The sequence below is a fragment of the Micromesistius poutassou genome (assembly GCF_964030765.1).
Source record: "Micromesistius poutassou genome assembly, chromosome: 13".
NCBI classification, from domain to species: domain Eukaryota; kingdom Metazoa; phylum Chordata; class Actinopteri; order Gadiformes; family Gadidae; genus Micromesistius; species Micromesistius poutassou.
The window spans coordinates 8,493,382-8,516,854 of NC_140283.1; the positions used below are offsets into that span (position 1 = coordinate 8,493,382).

The 23,473-nt window shown below is 42.4% G+C and overlaps 1 protein-coding gene across 4 annotated transcripts in view; it reads left to right on the forward strand.

Moving 5' to 3' along the window:
* The window catches only part of agbl1 (AGBL carboxypeptidase 1), a 103,044-nt gene extending 86,262 nt beyond the window's left edge, over positions 1-16,782 (forward strand). For all 4 annotated transcript variants that reach the window (XM_084477082.1, XM_084477083.1, XM_084477084.1 and 1 more), the window contains one exon: positions 15,906-16,782. In XM_084477082.1, coding sequence (XP_084333208.1) covers positions 15,906-16,215 — 310 coding nt within the window. In that variant the 3' untranslated portion in view covers positions 16,216-16,782. The remainder of the gene's footprint in view (positions 1-15,905) is intronic.
* Positions 16,783-23,473: the final 6,691 nt, after the last annotated feature.

Consider the following 23,473-nt stretch of genomic DNA (forward strand, 5'->3'; position numbering starts at 1 on the left):
ATTTGTTCAGGCTGTTCAATAAATGTCAAGATTTATTCAAATAATTATTTCATGTTTTGCGTGGAAGTCATGATTAGTTGAATCCCTTAACACAATTTGCTGCTGCTGAATAAACGTAATCAATTCGTTTTTGTTCCAGGCCACAGTTTACTCTCCATCTGAGGCCATTTTTCGCTATGAACTGTGTTCTTTTGTGCATGTGTCTGTTTGTGTGCGACTAGATGTGTGCATACAACAGGGATCTGCCTAATGCAGGCTAACGGAATTAGCTTTAAAGCAATCGATTTACAACAACGCACTTTGTTTGTATGGAGGGCTTAATCACGTTTTCTCAATCAATCGTTTAACTTTTTCAGAATGAATGTCAAAGGAGAAGAGGAAGGAGAAACCGTGGAATCGGAATTATTCTATCATTCTATTTTTCACAAGCAAAAAAATTCAATTTCTATTACTCAAGCAAGAGCAAATCCCAAATCAATCCGATATCAATCTGGACACTGGAGAGGCATTCCAATTCAATAAAATTTGTCTTAAGTGGAGCGTCAGCATTCGTGATTAAAAAAAATAGGTTTGAACAAAATGATCTGATTGTGGAGAAAACACATAACCATACTTCTCTTTGGTGCTTCTTTGGCACATCTCCCCAGATGACTGCATTGCAAACACTGTGTGTGATGAGTTATTTAGTTTTTCAGTCGCACACAAAGTTTGTCTGCACTTCTTAGGCCTCAGTCAGCCTAAATCAAATAAAGTAGCCTACTTATTTGTAAGTGAACATCCCACTCCTGTCTTTCTGCATAGCTTGTGTCCGTAGTGCGGTGGGAGGCTGTGTCTGGTGGGTGGCTGTGTCTTGTGGGAGGCTGTCTGGTGGGAGGCTGTGTCTTGTGGGAGGCTGTCTGGTGGGAGGCTGTGTCTTGTGGGAGGCTGTCTGGTGGGAGGCTGTGTCTGTGTCTTGTGGGAGGCTGTCTTGTGGGAGGCTGTCTGGTGGGAGGCTGTGTCTGGAGGGAGGCTGTGTCTGGTGGGAGGCTGTGTCTGGTGGGTGGCTGTGTCTGGTGGGAGGCTGTGGCTGGTGGGAGGCTATGTCTGGTGGGAGGCTGTGTCTTGTGGGAGGCTGTCTGGTGGGTGGCTGTGTCTGGTGGGAGGCTGTCTCTGGTGGGAGGCTGTGTCTGGTGGGAGGCTGTCTGGTGGGAGGCTGTGTCTGGTGGGAGGCTGTCTGGTGGGAGGCTGTGTCTGGTGGGAGGCTGTGTCTGGTGGGAGGCTGTCTGGTGGGAGGCTGTGTCTGGTGGGAGGCTGTGTCTGGTGGGAGGCTGTGTCTGGTGGGAGGCTGTCTGGTGGGAGGCTGTGTCTGGTGGGAGGCTGTGTCTGGTGGGAGGCTGTGTCTGGTGGGAGGCTGTGTCTGGTGGGAGGGTGTGTCCGGAGCGTTGTTTCGCGTGTGCTGCCTAGTCGTGTTGCTGCTTGTTTGGCGTGACCCATGGTGAAATATCAGAAATGGTGCGAATGAGTAAACTAAACATTAAAACAAAAGCATTTTTTAGTAATCTCACCTGTTACTTTGTAGTGTGTTACCCCCAACACCGAAAACAAGTGCATACCTTTGGTCATGTATGATGTTCTATCCACATAAATATGATGCAAAACTCCTAATTCCACAAATATTGTCCCTGTGAGATCTTTGTGCTTTTTTTTTTAATTAAGTATTTAGTATTTCTTTGTCTAGTCTGATCTTACCTCTTACCCAGGCAAAACACACATAATGTTAACGCAAAATCATGAATAGCTGCAAATCTTTAGGCGCAAATGTCTTTGAATGGGGCGGCGAGTAAGACGCGGTTAACACAAATTGTACTTACACAAACAACGCTCAAAAGCACCTTTACACATGTCATTCTCATTAAGTATTTTCCATCAAATAAAATTTCACCCACATTGTACTTTGAGATGGGGTAGACGGGATTGAATCGGAATCGGCCCTATAATTGTATCCATGTTGCACGAGATTGTGACAGTCAATCCTGTCACTCACTGAATCTTGTTGTACAATCAAATGCACCTATCACAACTTGCTTGTTTGAATAAAGTCAACCAAATTTCAGCTTTCATCCAACCCGTGGCCCACACAAACAATGCAATGCATCATTTGGTATTTTTAAAACAAAGGCTTCTTATTCTACATCCATGCTATAAGCGAGCCAGTGTGACACTCTACCCCCAGTCTGCTTGATAGTGTGGGAGAGTTTGAGAATAAAAAGACTAAGGGCTGAGCAAAATAGACTATGTTTAAAAAAGAAGGGCATTTGAAGCAGATTCAGCCAAATGTGCCAAATTGACGGGTATATTTCATAAATGGTCCTCATTTATTTAGTGCTTTTATCCAAAGCGCTTTACAGTGTTGACTGACATTCACACATTCATGCACACATTCACAAACCGACGGCGGAGTCAACCACGCAGGGAGACCAGCAGTTACCAGCCAACCCGCTCTACCTCCTGAGCTAATGCCTCCCATTTCATCAAAGTGTGCAGTTAAATGAGATCAGTAGAGTACAGTGGCAAAAGGTCGAACAACAATTATAGTGAAATTGTAGCATAAAGATAACAATTTTGTCATGATTATCGGTTAACTATAAAATAATGGGAATCTTATAGTTTAACATCATCTTATGGAACTGAGCTTTTGACCAGTACATGCCCTTCCTTTTTTTTGGCTTTCTAGAAAGTCAAAAAGCAAAACAAATCTTATACAGCCCAGTTGGTTAAGCTGACTTTTTTTCCAAGAGGATGATTTTTGAACATTGGTAATTAATCATTGGCGGGCGGTGACTTATGACACAAGGCAAACTGATTAGAGCCTAAATCCATCCTTCTGCCAAACCAGAAGTAGTACTTTGCATAAAAGAACTGCTCTGATGTAATAATGTGATGTTTGATCAGAGTCGGTGTGACGGTTGCAGGGTAGTCTACCGTTGTGTGAAACAGTGGAAATATGTAACTTGGCTGAGTCATTAGGGGGCACTTCTGTGCTGTGAGCCCCCCCCCCTCCCCCCAGCCTAGTCCTAACTAGACCTTCGTACTAATTTCATTCATACCGATGGTCTAGAACTGCTATAGAGACAAACAATTTCTCACTTGAAGGCGGGTGCTGTTGAAGTTTAAAACCTATTGGCTCTGCCCAGTGCCGCTCCGGATCTGCCTTAACCAATCGCTAACGTTTGGTCGTGACGTATTTCATGCTTAGCAAACTCCTTCACCACTAACAGAGCCAGCTAGAAAATTCAACTTTTCCTGAATCCCGTGGGAAGCGCCACAACATCTTGACCACCAACAAAAAAAAATCTGGCTTTAATTTATCTGTATTCGGCAGAGTTTCCACAACAGACTGAATAGCTTTCTCCATGGTCTTCCTGCTGCTTCCTGATATTCATTTGACTACAACTGAAACTCGCACACGACCTGTACGTCACTATTCTCAGGCCACGCCTCCTGTTTGCTGATTGGAGGGACAAACTTGAGGGAAAATAAATCGTTCGAACATAGAGCACTCCCAGACCGAAGTACTGAAGTGAAATGAAAATTGAGCGGAAGTACAGAGGTGGGCGGAACCAGGCTACCCCCCCCCCCCCCCTCGCTCTCACAGAAGCGGGAGATGCAGTAGAGCCCATAAGGGAGATGCACTGAACGCTGGGGCAGCGTTCATGCAGTATTTCAGCATAGATTCACATAGGGATTGAAAGCCAGCTTTAGTCAATGTCAATTGAAAATAAAAACATTAGTGGAAAAACTACAAATACTGTATGGTGACACAAACTTTTTGAGAAGATTCATTGTTTTGAGGAGTCGTCTTTCAAAACACCGGAGACATGCGCCGCATTCACACCTTATATGGAATATAGACCGCTCACCACTACATTGTATAGGTTTTCGTTGTGTTCATTATAAGAGAATAGGATACCACAATAGATATGTCCACTTCTTGTGAACTTTGGTATGAGTAACAGTGTCTGGTGGGAGGCTGACAATGAAAAAATGGTTATCATCTAAATTGAAACAGCATTTTGTTATATTTTGAGGTCTCTGAGGGTAGGTCTCTACTCTCCCCTCCCCAAAGTAGGGCTGGTTCCTCATCAAACTCTAAGGGGAAGTATTAATAGTCAGGTGGTTGTGTGTATGGAAGGTTCCGGGTTTGAACCCCGATGTCCACAGTGTACATAAATGCCTCCCTCCTCACCAAAGACATGAATAGGCTATCAAACTCCCTGTTGAATGAATCAATATAACAAGCAATAGCTTTTTAGACAAGCGCTGCAGTAGACCGTTGACATGGCACTACCGTGGCAGAGCGTCTGGCTGCAGGTCACAAGTCATGTCCCTCTCTTCCACTTGGAACATAATGATGTAACATTATATTATACAGTTCCCTGACCCGCCCGGTGTGGCCTGTCACCGTGGCACACCGGGCACCCTCCACACGTCCATTCCTTTCCTCTCACCTCCCACACCTTCAATTTCACCAAACAGTTGTTAGTTTCCACATCAGAGTGATTAACCTGTTGCCGTCAATCCCTTTGTTCCACAAGGGTGTTTCACACGCATAGGGGAGATTGTTGTGTGATTTACTTTCCCTGTGTCTTTCAAACAACCTCACATGCCCCTTCCAACATCCATCTTGCATCAAGGAATCAATAAGCGGCTGCCTCTTTGGCTCGACGCCCCTACGGCTTGCGGTTCATCTAGCGCTCAGGCCTTCACGGGAAGCCTGTGATCAATGGAACGGTTTTCAAATTGTGTTTTACATTTTTCTTTTGCGATTACTTAGATTTTGCCGATGCATCATTTATTTTTTGTTTTTTTTCTTCCGTCAGCAACCCCTCCCTCCTTGCCTAGCCTTTGTGTGCTTCTAACAATAGTTTTTTATATTCTTGGAATTATCTATTGATACTGTAGATACTATTAGATCTAGCGCTGCACTAAAGCCTTCGTGAGGTCATTAAAACAGTCAAAGCAGAAACCTCTGACTTTTTGTTGACTTCCTAACCTTTGTTATTTTCGTGTTTCACTTTGCTACAAAGTCTCTCTCCTTTTTGCTTTTGAGAAATTCTGTTAACGTCTTGCCTTTTCCCCCTCCATGGCCATTTTTTTTTTTGGCCCCATGGTGAGAAAGCAGGTTATGGCTGCTGCTAGTCACTGGGTTTCTCTGAGGCCAAATGTGAGATTCTACGTGGTCAGAGTAAATGAGAGAGCGAGCAGGGGTTCTGAGTCACCGCCCCGGCTACACCCCGATGTTTGGGGTGTTGCCGCAGGAATACACAGTGAGCATTTGTAAAGAGCATGCCGTGCAGACAGACTACTTTGTTAGTTTTAAAAACAACCCTTATAATTATTTTGTATGTGTGCCGGTAATATTCTGCACTGTTCAGTATCCTCAGCACAGAGGGATATTCTAGATTGTGTCTCGATGAGGAATTCATGGGATCTAGATGGGGCCATGGTACTTTTCCCTCTTCTATTTTTTATGCCCGCATTTGCACGAATTGTCCAGTTGCGAATTGTCCTAGTTGTCCTTTTTTTGGGGGTATTTTGTGCCGTTTCATTAATTTTGATGTGGCCCAACCTCGAAGCTAATGATGTCGTCACAACCGATTGGTCGTCCGTGACAACAGAGCTAATGGGATTTGAAATGTAAACAGTGTGTCGGATACCATGACAGGTGCGGGGGTGGAAAGGCAGCGAGAGTGAGCGAGAGAGAGAGAGAGAGAGAGATTGATCAATTGTTGAGTATCATGTGTGTACCGAGGCTGCGGGCAACTCGCTGGCAAACACAGCCACTTCAGACAGATGCACAGCGAGACGAAAGCCAGGCAGGGAGATGGACATCGCAGACGGAACGACTGGTAAACATTACAAAGTGAACAACAGATCGACATTGGGCAGTCAGGTGGGAAAATACGAGATGGATAACAGATGGGCATGAGAAAGTGACCCCCAACCACTGAGCTAATAGACACAGGCCCCGCAAGACTCGGACACTGTGGACGGACAGAGAGACAGGCAGACGTACAGAGAGACAGACGGGCAAGGACAGAGAAATACACACCTCAAGCTCAATGACTTGTTGTGTCACGCATTGTCAGTCCGCAGTTACTCCCGGTCTAAAGTTACTTCATATCACTTTTGAGTGAAGGTACTATTTATGTGGCTTAAGATTTTCCCCACAACCAACCGGAACTACTTTGAATTACTGTAACCAAGAACAAATTACACATTGTCCTGCAAAATCATTCAATGAATTATGATGGTTCATAATTTAGTTCTTTTTTTAATTAGCGCTCTGTTACCTCCTCTAGAAATTGGGATGCAGGGATCACATAATTGTATTGTAATTACACACCAAGTTCATTTGTTGGATGGCTCTCAACCAAATTGCCTCATCAGTTTGGCTTGACAAGAAGACATGAAAAAGTGTGTGTGTGTGTGTGTGTGCGTGTGTGCGTGTGCGTGCGTGTGTGTGTGTGTGTGTGTGTGTGTTTGTCTGTGATATCCCTAAAAGCGGGATCGCTCCGATGTCTTCCTATTTGTGAACGATTTCTCTTTCCCACTGTGTCTTGGGGAGTTTATTTGCCATTAAAATTACTTTTAGTCTTCTGGTTAAGGGGCCTAGGGATCGCTTTGAGGCTGTGATTGTGAAAAAGTGTGATAAAAACGGAATTCGCTTAACATATCCTGCAGCATCAAGAGTAGCTCAGTTTGAGTCAACTACACAAAAACTGTGAAGAAAATAAATAAGTAAACCCATACCAAGCATTTTTGAGACTACTTCCTATTTCAACAAAATCACTTTCACTTTCACTCTCAATTTGTTCCAATTAGTGGCCTTGTAGCTATGTTGTTACAATTTGAAGTTGCACTGGTTGTTTTACAGCAATGCATCTTATAGTTTTAAAAATAATATTAGTATTTTATTCAACACACACACACACACAAATAAGTAATTGGATAACAACGCAAGTGCCAACAAAATTGATAAACCTAAATGTACACACACACACACACACACACACACACACACTAACGCAACTATGTGCACACACAGACACACAAACATACACACAGATGGTGCATTTCTTTATCCATTGCAGTATGAGCCCTTTTCATCTTAAAATAAACAATTTTAGAAGCAAAATGTTTGTTGTTAAAGATAAAAAATATCAAGAATTCAACCGACTGCTTCAGCATTGACTTTGAATTGAGATTCCCTCTTGTACCTTAGCAAACATATATGAACAGCTGAGGTTGCTTTACGAATGTAAGATGTCACACACACACACACACACACACACACACACACACACACACACACACACACACACACACACACACACACACACACACACACACGTTTTGGCAAGCCACATTTCATGCTCTCAGAAGGGAAAGGTCCTAATTTTGATAGTGCTCTGCGCTTCTGCCACCAGATTCCAGAGCTCCTCTCTTAACTAACAGGATTTTCACCAACAATCAAGAATAATTTTCGCCAACCCAAATCCAAACCAACAAGTCTATTTAATGTATTTTCTCTTTCAGTACTGCCTATTGTGTGCAATAAAAGTAATAAAAGACTAGTATAATTATTCAGTAATATTTGTCACAATATCTATACACAAACAAACATTCATCCACCTTGCCCAGGCCCAATTATCCATATTCATCCATGTCTGCAGTTTGTGTGCACACAATGTGGCTGCAAACTATTAATAATTGGTTGTTTTCAGCCCATTCTGTAGACCTCCCACCCTCCACCTCGCCTTGTTCTTCCTTATTTTTAAAGTGAATGTGTGTCATTTGTTTGTTTTTCTGTTTCTCTTTCTGGCACTCAACATAATGTATCTTTTGATATAATCGTTGTGTTTATGTATAGGGTGAAAGGTAGCCCGTTTCTTTCAAATTGTGTTTTACATTTTTCTTTAGCGATCACTTTGATTTTGCCGATGCATCATTTCTTTTTTTGTTTTTTTTCTTCAGCAACCATCAGCAACCCCTCCCAGACACTTGCCTATCCTTTGTGTGCTTCTAACAATAGCTTTTTATATTCTTGGAAAGGTAGCCCGTTTCTTCTGATAATGTGTGTGTGTGTGTGCTTATATATGGATTCAGCTAACAAGTGGGCCATATTCGCCTCATTGCGTTTGTCAAAGCACACGTAGGGTTGAACCAGTAGGAACAAAACAATAAAAAAAGATGGATCAGCACACGCTCATTTGTCATGAGTGCCAGTCTGATGACTTGAAGTTCTATGGTCAACTTCTGTAAAATGATCTCTGCTGGCTTAGGTGGGGAGACGTGATCGGTGGAGACAGTTTAAAGGGGTGGATGCAGACATGTTTGAAAGAGGACTTGATGATCATGGCATCATGACTTTGGAGGACTGAGTGGAGTGAGGACTGGAACTGTTGGGCCGGTCTCCCATGTCTCTTATCCCTGGGGGGAAGGATTATCTCTCTCTCTCTCTCTCTCTCTCTCTCTCTCTCTCTCTCTCTCTCATTCTCTCTCTCTGTCTCTCTCTAGTTATCTGCCTCTCTCTCTGACTCTCTAGTTCTCTCTCTCTGTCCCTCTAGTTCTCTCTTTGTCTCTCTATAGTTCTCCCTCTCTCTCTCTTTGTCCCTCTCTAGTTCTTTCTGTCTCTCTATAGTTCTTTAGTTCTCTCTCTAGTTCTCTCTCTTTAAACATTTTTACACCGCCAAATATGCCTGTCTTATGCCCGCCTTTTTCTGGGCATGGTCCGCGCGTTTACACTACTGAGGTTATACACAGGCTTGGTTTCGCACCCCAATTTACCCTCCCGGATCCTACACATTCTGGCGGTTTCATTTTGATGTAAATGCGATTAGGCGGCTTTGCGGTTCCAGGGGCGTGACTTGGGTAGAGGTGTTGCTGCGTTGTGTCTACAACAAAGATAACGCAGCCACATCAACATGAGTAGTTCAAACTGGAGGGACAGTGAAATCTGTGAGCTGTTGACCATCATTCGAGAGAAGGTGATGCAGTCGCATTTAACAAAGACGTTGAAAGATGGTACGATCTACGAGAAGGACACAGAGGAACTGTCCTTACAAGGATTTTGTCTGGATACAAATACAAGTGGTAACAAAATAAAGAATATGTCAGTGTTTTTGCTCTTGTAAATATTTAATCGCCTTTGTAGCCCAGACTCAGATGTATACACATTCTCATATTCATACTCATTCTCTCACTCAGGGCCCTATCTTGCACCCAGCGCAGTTTACTTTCTACACCGACGCATGTATCGTTGCTAGTTTGCACCCGGCGCAAAGCTGATTTTCCCCCTCAGCAACCAGGCGCCACTAAACTTAAATAATACTTTAATAATCTCGCGCAAAGTATATTCCAGCCTCCCAAAACAAAATCTTGTGTAACAGCTGATACAGCAGTGAGTTGTACTTTTAAATCAATGCATCTGCAAACACCGTACAGCAAACACATATTTTCTTGACACAGACATCGTGTACAAGCCCATAACTTTCAGGATTGATTAATATTTGATCGTGAGAAAACATAGTTTTACCGCGAGTGAGTGTTTAAAAGAATGAATGAATGCGGGTGATGCTTGGCACGCGTGTGTGTGCACACCCATCTGATTAAACACACGCAAACTAAACACGTAACGCATAATACAGTCCAAGTTGATAACAATAATGTATGCATCACTGGTAGCAAACGATGTTTGTTAATGTATTGCTGCATATCCTTAAATAGACCCACAGTTGCGGCCACAGGACCGCGTCCGCATATCATGTGTTAAGTTGTCTTTGCCGCAATTTACATGACGACTTAGTGTTTCTGAAGTTGGAGAAGAAAACTCTATTCCATGTGTGAATTATGCCTATTATTTGGCCATAAACTGAGCCATTTGAAGTTTGCGGAGAATGCAAACATGCTGTCAAAATATAAACTCGTCAAGTCAAATGCGCTGGCTCTTAAAGGGGATGGGAGATGGAACTCTCATTGGTTTTTTGCACGTTACGCCCAAAACACACCTACAGGTTTCAGACCAACCCATTTTAGATTTGCGTTGGGCACAAAGCTCATTTATCTCGCCGTCATAATAGCAACAGCGCCATAGAACCGCCCACAAAGCTACTTCGACTTTGCCCTTCACGTCTGCGTTTGAGACCGTCTAACTAGGGCCCTCAGTGTCTTGAATCATAAAAAAATAAAAAATAAAAAAAATATTCTAAAGAGGTCTAGACTCTGTGCATAGCCTGCCTTCTCCAGTGAACCAGAAAAGCTGCTTCGGTGACAAAGGGGGATTTTACCCCCTCGGTTTTACACAGGCAAGACAGTGAAATTGCAGTGCGTGCCAAGCCGCGACCGTACCGGCTTGGCAGTGTAAAAATGCCTTCTCTCTCTCTCTTTGTCTCTGTCTCTCTATAGTTCTCTCTCTGGCTCTCTCTTTCTCTCTCAATATAGTTCTATCTCTCTCTCTCTCTAGTTCTCTCTCCGTGTCTCTCTCTAGTTCTCTATAGCCGTTTTCACATTTGTCCCCCGTCTTTTCTCCGCATTTGTGGATCAGGGGGTTCGACCGTGAGGGTCATTCACACTTATTCACACTTGATGCCCGATATGTGGACATCGGTGTCGCTCAATCATCAGTAGAATCTCTGGCTTTTTTAGGGGGGCGGGCTGGATATGACGTAGGGTCTTGGTGTGTTTTGGTTTGACCGCAGACCATCTTAAATGTTGCTGCAGCGATGCATCATATATTCCGTTGCATCCACAACATCCGCATCGATCGATGAAAGATTGGAGCATGAGTTAGAGACAAATAGAAGAAACAACAAACAAGAAAGGCTTCGCGAAACAACTGCGTTACCAGAGGAGGAGAGCGTCTTTTTTGGCTTCATTTCACATCTAACAAACACTGGGACAAATGTAGTTGATTTCTATGTTTAACTGAGAAAACAGGGAGTGGAAGGACGGGACCCTATAATGTTCAGCTAACTGTTGTCAATAATAATAATTGTTACGAGAGTTAGTGTATGTGTGTGCACGAGAATGGCAGTATGTGTGTGTGAGTGAGTGGACGAGTGAGGAGAGCGAGTGGTAGCGTGTGTCAGTTTAGTGAAGTAATAAACGAGTCTGGTTGTGTCTGAGCAAACGTGTACTGTAAAATGAGTGAAACTAAGAATAAAGTACCCAGCCTGTCAAGAATCGGTGGCCGCTTCATTCCGACTATATTCCGACCTATAAGCAGACCCATTGCCGGTCAACGTGAAGGGTGTTACCCCCGAGAGAACATCGGAGCTGGAGGGAATGTCTCCCTATGCTCCTCGACTATGGTCTGGGAGCCGACAGCAGGAAAGGTGTAACATAATAAAAAAGAAAACATTTTCTATATACGCGTGCAGCTGTGAACTCATGTATTGTAATTTATTGTATGATGTGTACTTTGAGGGTTACGATAAGACCTATCATTTAGCGTTCACCACGAATGAAAGCAGTGCTACATTTAAATATTTTTTAAACCATTCAGCAAACAAAAGGCAACAGGCTGATTATTGATTAGGGTGCGGATGCCACTCAATGACATGCAAACGTAGACCGAAGCGTCATCAACACGCCCACTCAACTGGTGTGAAATGCCGACATTCTACTGCTCATTCACATATAAGGTAATTAACATTTCCGCCGGCTAAAATACTACCTCAGGGTAGTCTTTTTTCAGGAGGTCCAATGTCAGGATATGTCATTCACATATACGGCCCATCGGGAGAATAGCGGGAGAATAGACGGTTGTACGTTTGTGAAAGCAGCCTATGTGTAAATCCTGATATTCTCCTGATGGGCCGTATGTGTGAACAACATATCCTGACATTTGTACCCTGAAATTCTCCTGAAAAAATACTACCCCTGAGGTAGTATTTTCTCCAGAGGAAATGTAAATTACCTTATGTGTGAATGAGGCGTAGGAAGTCGGTATTTCTCTCACCACCTGAGTGGGAGTGTTGATGAGGCTTTGGTCTGCATTTGTATTGAGTGGCACCCTAAATGATAATAAGCCTATTGCCTTTTGTTACCTGAATGCGTCGATGCAGGTTAAAACTTCTTTGTTGTTTCTTCTATTTGTCTCTAACTCATCCAATCTTTCATCGATCGATGCTTCGGATGTTGTGGATGCAACGGAATATATGATGCATCGCTGCAGCAATATTTAAGATTATCGCGATGAGTTCTGCCCGTTCTGCCTCCATGCTGTCTGTGGTCAAACCAAAACAAACTACTTAGACTCTTCGTCATATCCCGCCCCTTGCAAGCCCTAGTAGCCCCCCCCCCCCTCTCTCTCTCTCTCTGTATAGTTCTCTCTAGTCCTCTCTCTCAGGCAATGTAGAGGTGTAGTCAGTGTGCTTTTCACATCCTTCCTCCACTGAGCCGTTTGTCTCTACATAGTCTCTGATACACCCATTCTCATCTCTGTCTCTCTCTCTCTCTCTCTCTCTCTCTCTCTGGATTTGGTTTTTGTAGTGCAGACTTTCTCTCATCACTCACTCATACCCTAATTTGCACATGCATTGTGTATGTGATTGGGTGGTTGGGTGTGTGTGTGTGTGTGTGTGTGTGTGTGTGTGTTAGTGCATGTCTGTGATCTCTTGTCCATCCTCCTGTTCTATTCACACCCCATCTCTCCTCTTCTATCTGACACCCAGTCCACACTGTCCACCACCCCCACTCCCCCTACCCTCTCTCTGACTCTTCTTGCTTAGCACCATGATGACCAGTATAGCTCAGTGCCAGGAGTCCCCCCCCCCCCCCGTGTGCAGCTGACCGTACTGCTACTGACCGTGTCATTAGAATACCATTTGTGATTTATACATATAGATTGGATTATTTATGTTAAACTTTAGCTAAATAAACACTGAAGACAATGACCATACATCCTTTACATTCACATCATTTAATAGCAGGCCATCTAGAATATCTTGCAAATTTGAGTACATAGTGTTAGTACTAATTAGTACATAGTGTTCTCTGAGAGACTGAACAGTTCCAGTTTTATTTGCATGTCTTGTTCATGTTATGTTTAATGGTGTTTAAAAATGTAGAGTAGTAAATGTAGTTATTGTTATTTGACAGAAATAAATATAAATATGCCATGTTTTAAAATGGACACGGTCGAGTTGAAACACATATTTCATTCACCTGGGCCATAATATATCATATTTAGCATTTTATAGTCCGCACAGAGGGAAATCAAACCCATAATAATTACCATGTCAGCTTGAGGGAAATCAACAGTATTATCAGCTCTTCTTCACCACTGCACAAATAACTGATTAAATCATTTGCATATGAACACACTTATAAATGGTTAGTGAAATTATGATGCAATTGTTTTTTTCTTTTCACTTTAGCATCCTCCTTTTTAATACCTTTTACAATATTAAAATACAACAACCTGTTTGTAGTGTGTTATTGCAATGGCTTCTAAAAAAATGAGAAGAAACATAAGTGGCTATTTAAACATGAATTGGTTGTGAATTACTGAATATTTTCTTTCACTTCCCTGTATTTTAGAAATTCAGTCCCAAACTTCTCCTTTGGGAGTGCACAGTTTTATGGAGTATGCCAAAATGTGTATTTAATTGTTGAGTGTTAAAAACAAGGTTACTGTAGACATGCGTTCATAATGATAATTTATGTTATTTTGCTACAAAGAGAAACAAAACAAGTGATATATCTCTAATTTGAATCTAATGACTTGACTCCACTTGTAGAATAGACATAAACATATTTTTCCGGGATTCCGCCTGAATAAAACATTTGGTAGAGGAAACGATTGTCCTGAAGGCCCACCTTCATCTTTCAAATAATTAGACGCACAAAATAATTCATGCTTCGAGTCGATACACCATGACATCAATATGTCTATGGGGGGCACACCAAGATTGAAAAGAAAACCTTCCAACGGTACCATACACGGTCACTCAATCAATGTTTAAGTGTCATAATCTGGCTTGCTGGCCAGTGTTAACAGTGGAGTCTTGCCCCTGTAATCACCACTGAAGCGTTTGATGAGAATGATGATGATGAGGATTGAGGGGGAGGCGGTCTATCTTTCAGAGAAAACACTTATCATTTACCGGTTGTTGTTTTGTACCGAGGGACTCTGACGGCAGCAGAGAGCTCCTGATAATAGGACAGGGGTTACACATACAATCTTTGAAAATCTGTTTAGCAATCAATCAGCTTTCCTGTTGAAGCTTGTCATTGATTGACAGCCGAAAATGAGTTGGTTCAGAGTTCCATCATTCTTGAGTCAATAACAATAACAATAATGATAGTCCCAGTAATAAAACTATCCAATATATATTGCCAGCACAAATGTGGAATTATGTTTCCTGAATAGGGTTCAGTACGCAGATTGTGTTTTGAGCAACTGGCAATTACCTCAGTTTATTTAGCCTCTGTTGTCTCTTTGCAGACAAGTCCTGCGTCATTGTCATTCATAGCTCACACACACACACACACACACACACATAGTAATATACACGCAAGCACACACGCACACACAGACACACAGACACGCATGCACGCACGCACATGCATATACAAAAAATCACACACACACGCACAAAATGAGGTTCAATCAGCATGCTTCAATTACCCTCTTACTCTTTGTTTCTAGTCTCTTTTTCCTTTCTCATATTTATTCACTTCCTCATCCCCTCATCTCTTCTTTTGCATTCCTTCTTTATGTCTCTCTCTTTCGCTTTCTCTCTCTCAGGCAATGTAGAGCCCAGTTTGTCTCTACATAGTCTCTGATGCACCCATTCTCATCTCTCTCTCTCTCTCGCTCTCGCTCTCTTTCTCTCTCTCTCTCTCTCTCTCTCTCTCTCTCCCCCCACCCCCCAACTCCCAGTGGTTTCCTTCACCAGCATGTATAATCAGATTATTGATGCCAGGGTCTCCTGTCAGCTGTCAATCAATATGGCTTCCCTTTTATCTCAAGGTCATCCTCTCAGTCTGTCAAATAATAAATTGTCCACTTCCTAGACAGCATCAATGCAATAAACTGTATGCATGCTTTTTTTATTATTATCTCTGTTGTTGCTGTTGTTGTTGTATATATATATTTTAAACATCTGACAATTGATGTGGTGATTAGTATAGATAAATAATAATGCACTTCAAACTGTGGTTGCACCTTTTATTCTAGCTAAGCTTCCCTTTAAAGCTTAGTCTTACCTTCCTGCTTACCTTCCTCACCTACTCAGACAGGTTTCCCCTAGCACTTAAGAAAAATAAAAGGAAATAACCATTTATGGTAATTATTTTCTTTGCTCACACTGTGCTTCATATTCAACCCCTCAAAACAAGACCCTTGCTTGATATAAATTTGCATGCACTCACAATATATTCTGTTTAATAAACATTTCTCTATTCTACTCTGCTGATTTCTGCAGTGCCATGAGATTTGGTTTTATAATCCATGGTTTCCTTCCTTTTTGTTCTGCTTTCCTAATTTCACTTTGTCTCTCTAAGGATCTAAGTATGGTTGGACAGTCTAAGTTGCTGCTCCAGATACCTGATTATATGTATTCTATTCATTATCCTCCCACTGTCCCTTGTCCCCTCATCCACAATCTGAACATAGTTGAACTGTGAAAGAGCTAACAGCAGGGGAAAGTTATGCCAGCAGAACGACTCTCTCACAATAATGCACTCATCTGGCTCAAAGTGGATTAACAGACTTCTGTCTCTTCTCTTTTTTTCCCCCTTCTTTCCATATTTCAAACCTCCTCTTCCACGGCCTTCTTTCTCTTCTGTCACTTGCCTCTCTCTCCATCTCCCTCCACGCTCACACTTACTCATCCAAACACCCGTCTCCTCTGTAGCTGTTTCGAAGACGATGAGCCTCCATGCCTTGAGGAGATAGAATACTCCATGTACAGCTGTCCTAGGCCCAGCGGAGCCGAATTAGATTTGGACATCGACAACAACAACAGCAGCAGCTCCAGCAACGAGGAGGAGGAGGAGGTGGGGGAGGAGGAGGAAGGGAAAGAGAGAGCGGAGACGAGCCAGCGAAGAGGCAAAAGTGGTGGGTCGTGCCTGAGGTCTCGTCTGTTCCCTCAGCTGATCAGCAAAGGGTCGGGGGAGACACTCAACCCCAAGAGAAGCCAGTGTAGCAGACAGTATCTGAGTTAGGAGAGGGGGTTCTGTTTTTAGATTTAATTTCACAGGACTTTAGCATTAGCATTTCACATGTTTTTTTTTGTATTCTGTGTTGACGATAATGGGTCTTGTACTAGCCCCTGGCTAGCTAGGAGGCTTGTGTGATAAAGAAAGTGAAATCGCCTAAAAAGCGTAAAACTGTTTTGCACAAGACGTTCCCAGCAGTCCACAGAGTCATTATTTTGATTCAATGATATTAAATGAGGTGAGAATTGTGGATAATTCCTGTTGGAGAGCAATAAGGATAGCCACACCACAAAATCCACCCACAATAGTAGCTATGTTGCTGTTTTTATGTTGCAAACTTATTTCGGCTATGAGCCAATTTTCTTTTCAAGTTGTGGAACCGCACATCATTAAGTAAACATGAAGCATCAAGATGCCCCTGTGCAAAACATAACTTAAAAAAAATGTAAACAAGTACTTTCTTAACATTTATTCGAGCCTACATTTTATATTCTTGTATTTTGCACCGAAGGAAGACATCCATATTGTGTACCAATTTATATATTATATAATATTTTGAGCAAGATTATGGAGAATAAAGACACAAAAAGAAATGTTCTATTCAATTGTCTGTTATTTTTTTGAGAGTTCACCATCAATACAATGTCGGGATTACCTTTTGGCACCTAGCAGTGCACTGCAGAGAGGCAATGCACTGCATAGTCTCTTCCTATACACAGAGTCCCAATGTCCTCCATAAGCGACATACATAGAAAACTAAATCCTGACAGATTTTCCTCTGGGATGTTTTTCCTGAAAGTATTTAGTATGAATGTATAAATGTTTCACAATCTGTGACCTGCTAGCAATTAGGAATTTAGGACGTACCGTTTATATCTTTGAAATGAAAAAATATGCTGTTCACCAAGGTATCGCATCTGTGAGCTATTTAACTTGCAAGCAAAACGATATCAGACTGATTTACATGTCATGCTCATAGCTGAATTTATCACAGATGCAACACCCATTGGGCGCTTTAAAGAGCAACATTTTTACTCATATTTTCTATAATTTTGTCAAAGGATGATGAGATCCTACTAATGATACATTCACAAGCACGACAAGACAAAACTTCGCAAATCTTGGCACGGCCCTCACTCTTAAGAGAAAACTAAATTGTTCTTATTTCCAGTTTCTCCCCTTGCTGCTGGCTGATGGGTACAAGCAGTGTGCTATGCCTGAATTAACGCTGTATAACTGCTGGTTGTTGCATTAATAGCCTACTACAACAGAACAGTTAGGCCTATTATAAAGAGAAAATTTGTTGCACACGGGTGAGGCCATTTATCTATATATATATGATATTTACATAAAATGCCCCAATGGATCAGGTTAATTTCATTTCAACAGATTTCCCGAGCATTTATGGGCTACGCAAACTTCAATCCATATGATAAAAAATAATCCACGGACCACCAAAGTAACATTTGACTGTTTAATTAAATCAACTTAAAATTACTCAACTCAATAACTTACATTGTTTCACATGGGCTGTACACAGAGCCGAACACATGCATTAAGAGCAGCCAGCCTATAGCGGCAGCCTAACCATGAACAATATGGCATTATTATTAATAGAACCGCTATAACTCAACACAACCCTCTCACTGCCTGGAGAGACACATACACTACAGGCGTGCAGGTGACTGGGTGCTGCAGGCAGCGCCCTCACGCTTCGAGTGGCTCTAGCACGGTAATGACAAGCATTAGGCTACGTTTTTTCATGAATCATAAACTCAAAATATAATTTTATTTAACTTATTTTACACATTTGAGAAAAACCATGCCCAAAATAGCATTTATTTGGCTATGATATCAATATTTTAGAGCTCCCCCAAAATTTCACAAACCATGTTTCCAGGGGAGCTCAAATCACCACTAGGGGAGCTATAGCTCCCCCTGCTCCCCCTTAATTCGCACACTGGGTACAAGACACCAACGGTTTAGGCTACAAATGTTCACTTTTTGTTGCCAAGTCGGTGCCTTTGGGTGGTTCAGAACGGGCTTCCGTGCAGACCACAGGTGGGTGTTTGTGTTGTTTAATATATAGTGAATCACACCACACAATCAACCTCAATACAATCGACCCAATGTAAATAGCAGTATGTAATCCTGGCATTACCATGGCTTCATGGGTCTCATTGAAGGTTTAGCTACGTTTGAAGCACAGCCTTTGACACAATGCAAATAGCATTAGCATTAACATTTTTTTTTATACAAGGCCTAAACATAAGTTCATGTCATACGAGATATTTGATACATATCAGTCATCCTATTGGTAGCTAATGGGTGAGATACGTTTGTATCGACCCCCAATAGGTATCCTTCTTCAGCTCCCCATTCAGGGCGTTTCAGCAGACTGACCTTCTCAATATAGAAACAACATTTATGGTCCCATGCTGATCCACACATCCTAAATATTGTGATATTGAATATATTGTTCAAGGTTTTCTCGTAAAATGAGCCCAATGCAGGCATCGAAGCATACAGTAAATACAGCACTTTCCACCCGAATGCTATTACTCACCCATTCCCCACCCTTAAGCCTGTCCTTTTTAAGGCAAACCAGCCACATAATCTGTATATCTTTACACATTTTAACATACATTTGTGAATGATGTGTGCACATGGCCGACTCAGACTTTCAGAGATATGTGTTATGTAATGCACACCATTGTATATCATTAAAATGGCATTTGATCCTCTAGCTTCATGTAATGCAATGCATATATATATAACATGATATTTATAGAAAAGAAAATAGACAGAGAGTACATTCTGTAATATGTGTTTACTCCATGGCCAGCATAAATACCTTAACCATGTTGTGGGAGGCCCCTAACTAGCCTACCACTTTACTTGCACCACCCACCCTTACTCCCCCAGCAGAGGTTCCCTAAGGTACCTGGCGCTGTGTTCCACTGGAGAAGCTTAACAGATCTGGAGAGACCGAGATGTCTGAGGCTTATCCTTGTTGTGTGGATTCAAGAGATAAGATGACTGTGCATAACCGCATTATCTTTGTTTAATGCGTTGTCTGTTGTGCCGCAGCATAATTCTGTGAAGTGTTTAGGTATCTGTTAAGCTCTGTATACTTTCACGTGTATTTAGAAAGCTCTTCCAAATGAATTGTGTGTAATTCGGATATAAAAGTGGTAATCTCAATGATCTCGCATAGATTTTTATTTAAATAAACGTCAGCCGAGTCGCCGAGTGAGGTAGCACAATGGTGATTGGGTCGATGCCCCGCTGATTAAAGTCCTTGCATTTACGGTGTACATGAGTATTAAGAACCACGTATCCGTGGCAACTTTCCCACTGTGCTTTCAAAACACACGCAGAGGGGTATGTGGCGGCTTTTCCATCACCCAGCAGCGATTGCTACTCCAGAGAGGGAAGGCAGAGCTATCGCAGCAGATGCGTTCTTCGACTCACTTTATGTGTAGCAGTGTACGTTTGGTTTTTCGCCATAACAGCTGCAAAAGAGCGCTAAACAGAGATCTTCTAGATGAACCCTTTGAATATGCATTAAATTCTTAACCCTCTGTTAATGTTGCCTTTTAATAAGATCAAGTGAAAAAAAGTGATACAAGTGCAACATTAAATGGACAGAGAGGCGTTGGATGAGCAATGACTCATTTGGCTGTGCGTGTGTGTGTGTGTGTCTGTGTGTGGGTGTGAGTGAGAGCACACACAGACATGTTCTCACCATGTCCTTGATTATTTTGTCTCTTTCCCTTGATGTTAGTTCAGTATTCTGTACTGTATGCATTTGTTTGTTGAGTGCATTATCATTTTTTTATCATGTTTATTTCACATTTACAATATTAAGTGCATCAATGTTAAATCCACATGTGTGCTTTTAAATGGAGTTTCATAAAACAACGTTGTCATTTAAATTCAATTACTATATTTTATTTCACCAATTTTCAGTTGGGTAATGGACAGTGTGTGTGTGTGTGTGTGTGTGTGTGTTAGAGTGTATGTGTGAGTGCGGGCATGTTTGTGTGTGTGTGTGTGTTGAACAGCTTTGGCCACCTGGAGATATTTATTTATAAATGACGGTGGCATTTTATCATCAATAATATATGTTGTGGACTCCCTGGCTCCATGCTGTGGAGGACTCTAAGGTATCGCCTTAGAGTCCAAACTGGAGAATCTCTGCTCTGAAGAAACTCAAACGAGGGAAATATGCAACGGTGGGTTACTGGGCTCTGCTCTGAGGGCGGACAAATCAAAGTCCACCGAGTTCTGCTGAAACCACAAATAGTTTTCAGATAATGTGGGATGAGTCAGGGAAAAATAAAATAGTTTTAAAGAAGGAGCAAAAATGGATACCTAAGTTTTCAATTAATTGATTTTTGATTGATCTCTAAGTCATTATACAGTGCACAATAATGCAGGTTCTGGGTACGATTCCAACTGTCCACAGCCTTACTTCTCTGCTCCCCCCTTTGTCTGAATAAGAAGGAATCCCAGATGGGGAACGTGAATGCATGTTAATCTGCAACCCAGTCGCCAGAGTAGACATAGCTTTTTGCACGTTTCTGCAAACCACAATTACGTAAAATCTCAACTTGAGGCATATTTTATGAGCCTGGAGACCATCCTGATCACATGACCTCACATTTACTGCAAGGATCAGTCTGGACCTCTAGCTGCCCACATCGATTTACTGAAATCACAATGTAATCGGGGGCAATCATGGACTGTGCCATAACTGATGACGTGACCGGCCTATCGGGGACTGCAGTTAATGACATCAAATACAGCCCAGTGATGGCAGCCCAGAGCACCCCCACAGAAGCAACGAGCGACAAAGTTAACATTAGAAGAGTCAACAGAGAAACATAGTGCGGTTTATGAAAAAAATCAATAACAACTACTGAACAAGAACAAGAGAGTTACTCTGCAAAAAACACATGTTTTGCCCTTCTACTTTGTCCTGTTTAGTCACTTTGACTATTTCCGTGCATCCTGTGATAGAATGAAAGAACAGTCAAGAATGAAATAACAGTTGACATTTTTGAGGTTAGTGAGTTCATTTGTGAGTTCATTATACATGAATAATGAAAAAAATGAGATGAATAACAAAATAATAATTTTAAATAAATTATTTTAGCTGTTGCCATAGCAATATTATGTGCTGGCAGCTGAGCTTTGGTACATTTATTTATTTTTAGTGTTTTTAGTGTAAACTAGGTTCCGCTGACTAGGTCAAAGACATATCTTCTAAGCTTCTCAGATTCTACAGTAAGATTCTAAGGTGACTTCTGAAGCACAACCACGCAGTTTAATTAACAGCATCTTACTATTATAATAGCAGGCCTGTCAGACAAGTTAATCTGACAAGTTGGTCAGTGCGCATGTGCCAAGCAGCCTGAAGTTCACACACCGCACACACAGCACGCGCGCACATACACACAAAGACACGCACACACAAACACGCACATGTGCACAAATATACATGGACGCGCGCACACACCGCACACACACGCACACACACCGCACGCACATGTGCACGAACATACACGGACGCGTGCACACACACACACACACCGCACACACACTGCACACACACACACACACACACAGCACGTCAAGAGAAAGGCAGCGACACACACGCCCAGGTAAGACGTTATATAACGGCTCAGTTATCGACACACTCGCCCAGTGTGTTTTTAAACATAACGGCTCCACCGTCGACACACTCGCCCAATATTCGTTCATATTAATCACCTCCTTGCATCCCGCAATGTCTTTACACTTTGTTGCTAAAATGTAACATTACTCTCCTCCTTGAGCCTCCCGAAATGTCTTGCGATATTGATACATCTCTTTTTTTACACATTGCTGTTCCTAGCCACTATCATCTCTGCTGCCAAACACAAAGCACGCTTGGAGCTGCTCTTCTTACTTACTGCTGCCCTGCCACTAACATGGTATATATGATTTGAGGATATTGAATGTTTTCTCCTTTCATTAACAATTGTGAAAATCTCCTTCCTATGACAAAAACATTGAACATGTTCAACGATCATTATCACAAAAGAACACACTCCCATCACAGATCTTATTACTATAATAGCAGGCCTGTCGGACAAGTTACTCAGACAAGTTGCACACATACACCACATGCATGCACGCACATACAGACCTCATACACATACACACACACACACACACACACACACACACACACACTTGCACGAACAAACGCGCACGCTGACGCAGACGTTTCAAGACAAAGGCAGCGCAGGACACTGCATACACACACACGCACACACATGTATGCGAAGACACACACTGCACACACACGCGCGCGGACACAGACGTTGAAAGACAACGGCAAGATCGATCCCGCATCCCGCAATGTCTTGCGATATTGATATCCCTCCCCCTCCCCCCTTCATCTGTTTTAAAAGCCCCGCCGTCGTCAAACTCTCCCAGGTAAGACGTTCTGCTATAGACTGTAGAAATTGCGATAAAAGAAGTGAAGAGGCAATTTCTCACATCGACAACGCAACGGCAGGTTGTTCATTTTATCAAATAAAAAACATTGGATTTAAACATTGCGCCGACCGGCATATCAACACAGAAGTCACGTGATCTTAAAGAGACAGCGTCCCTATAACACAGAACAAAAACATGGCTGTGTCCCAATTCAGGGGCTGCATCCTTCAAAGGACATGGTCTATGAAGGTGTGGCCTTCGTAGACCGCGAAGGCCACACCGAAGCCCGAACGAGCGTTGTTAAATGAGATGGTCTAGCCTACAGAGCATTTCCAGATTGCGTAACCAGCCGTTAACGTCCTTTACCTTGCGTGACCACGCGCCGCTCCTGTCTCCTAGCAACCCTGACAATTCTAGCAACCGGTGGAGTTTCTCAGGCTCCGGCAGCAACTTCGTGAGCGGTGGCAAAATCTTTGGTATGCCAAAGATTTGCCGAAGGACCTTGCAAAGGTTCATTTTCGTGTTGAATTCGTGTGTCCATTTTGCCCTTCATAAGGCCATTGTGAGGGCATCTTGTCAAGTCGTGTCATGTTCTCTTTACTTTGTGTGATCATTGGTGCCATCGCCTCACGAAGACAATGCAAGGAAGGAAGGAAACAAGAAGCTGTCCGATTGTCTTAGGAAGGCACCACGACTACGTGAAGCCCTCGCAATGCCGTTGTGTAGCTGTCGTATTAGAGTTCGATGACTTCGAGATGGGACCACGGTGTCG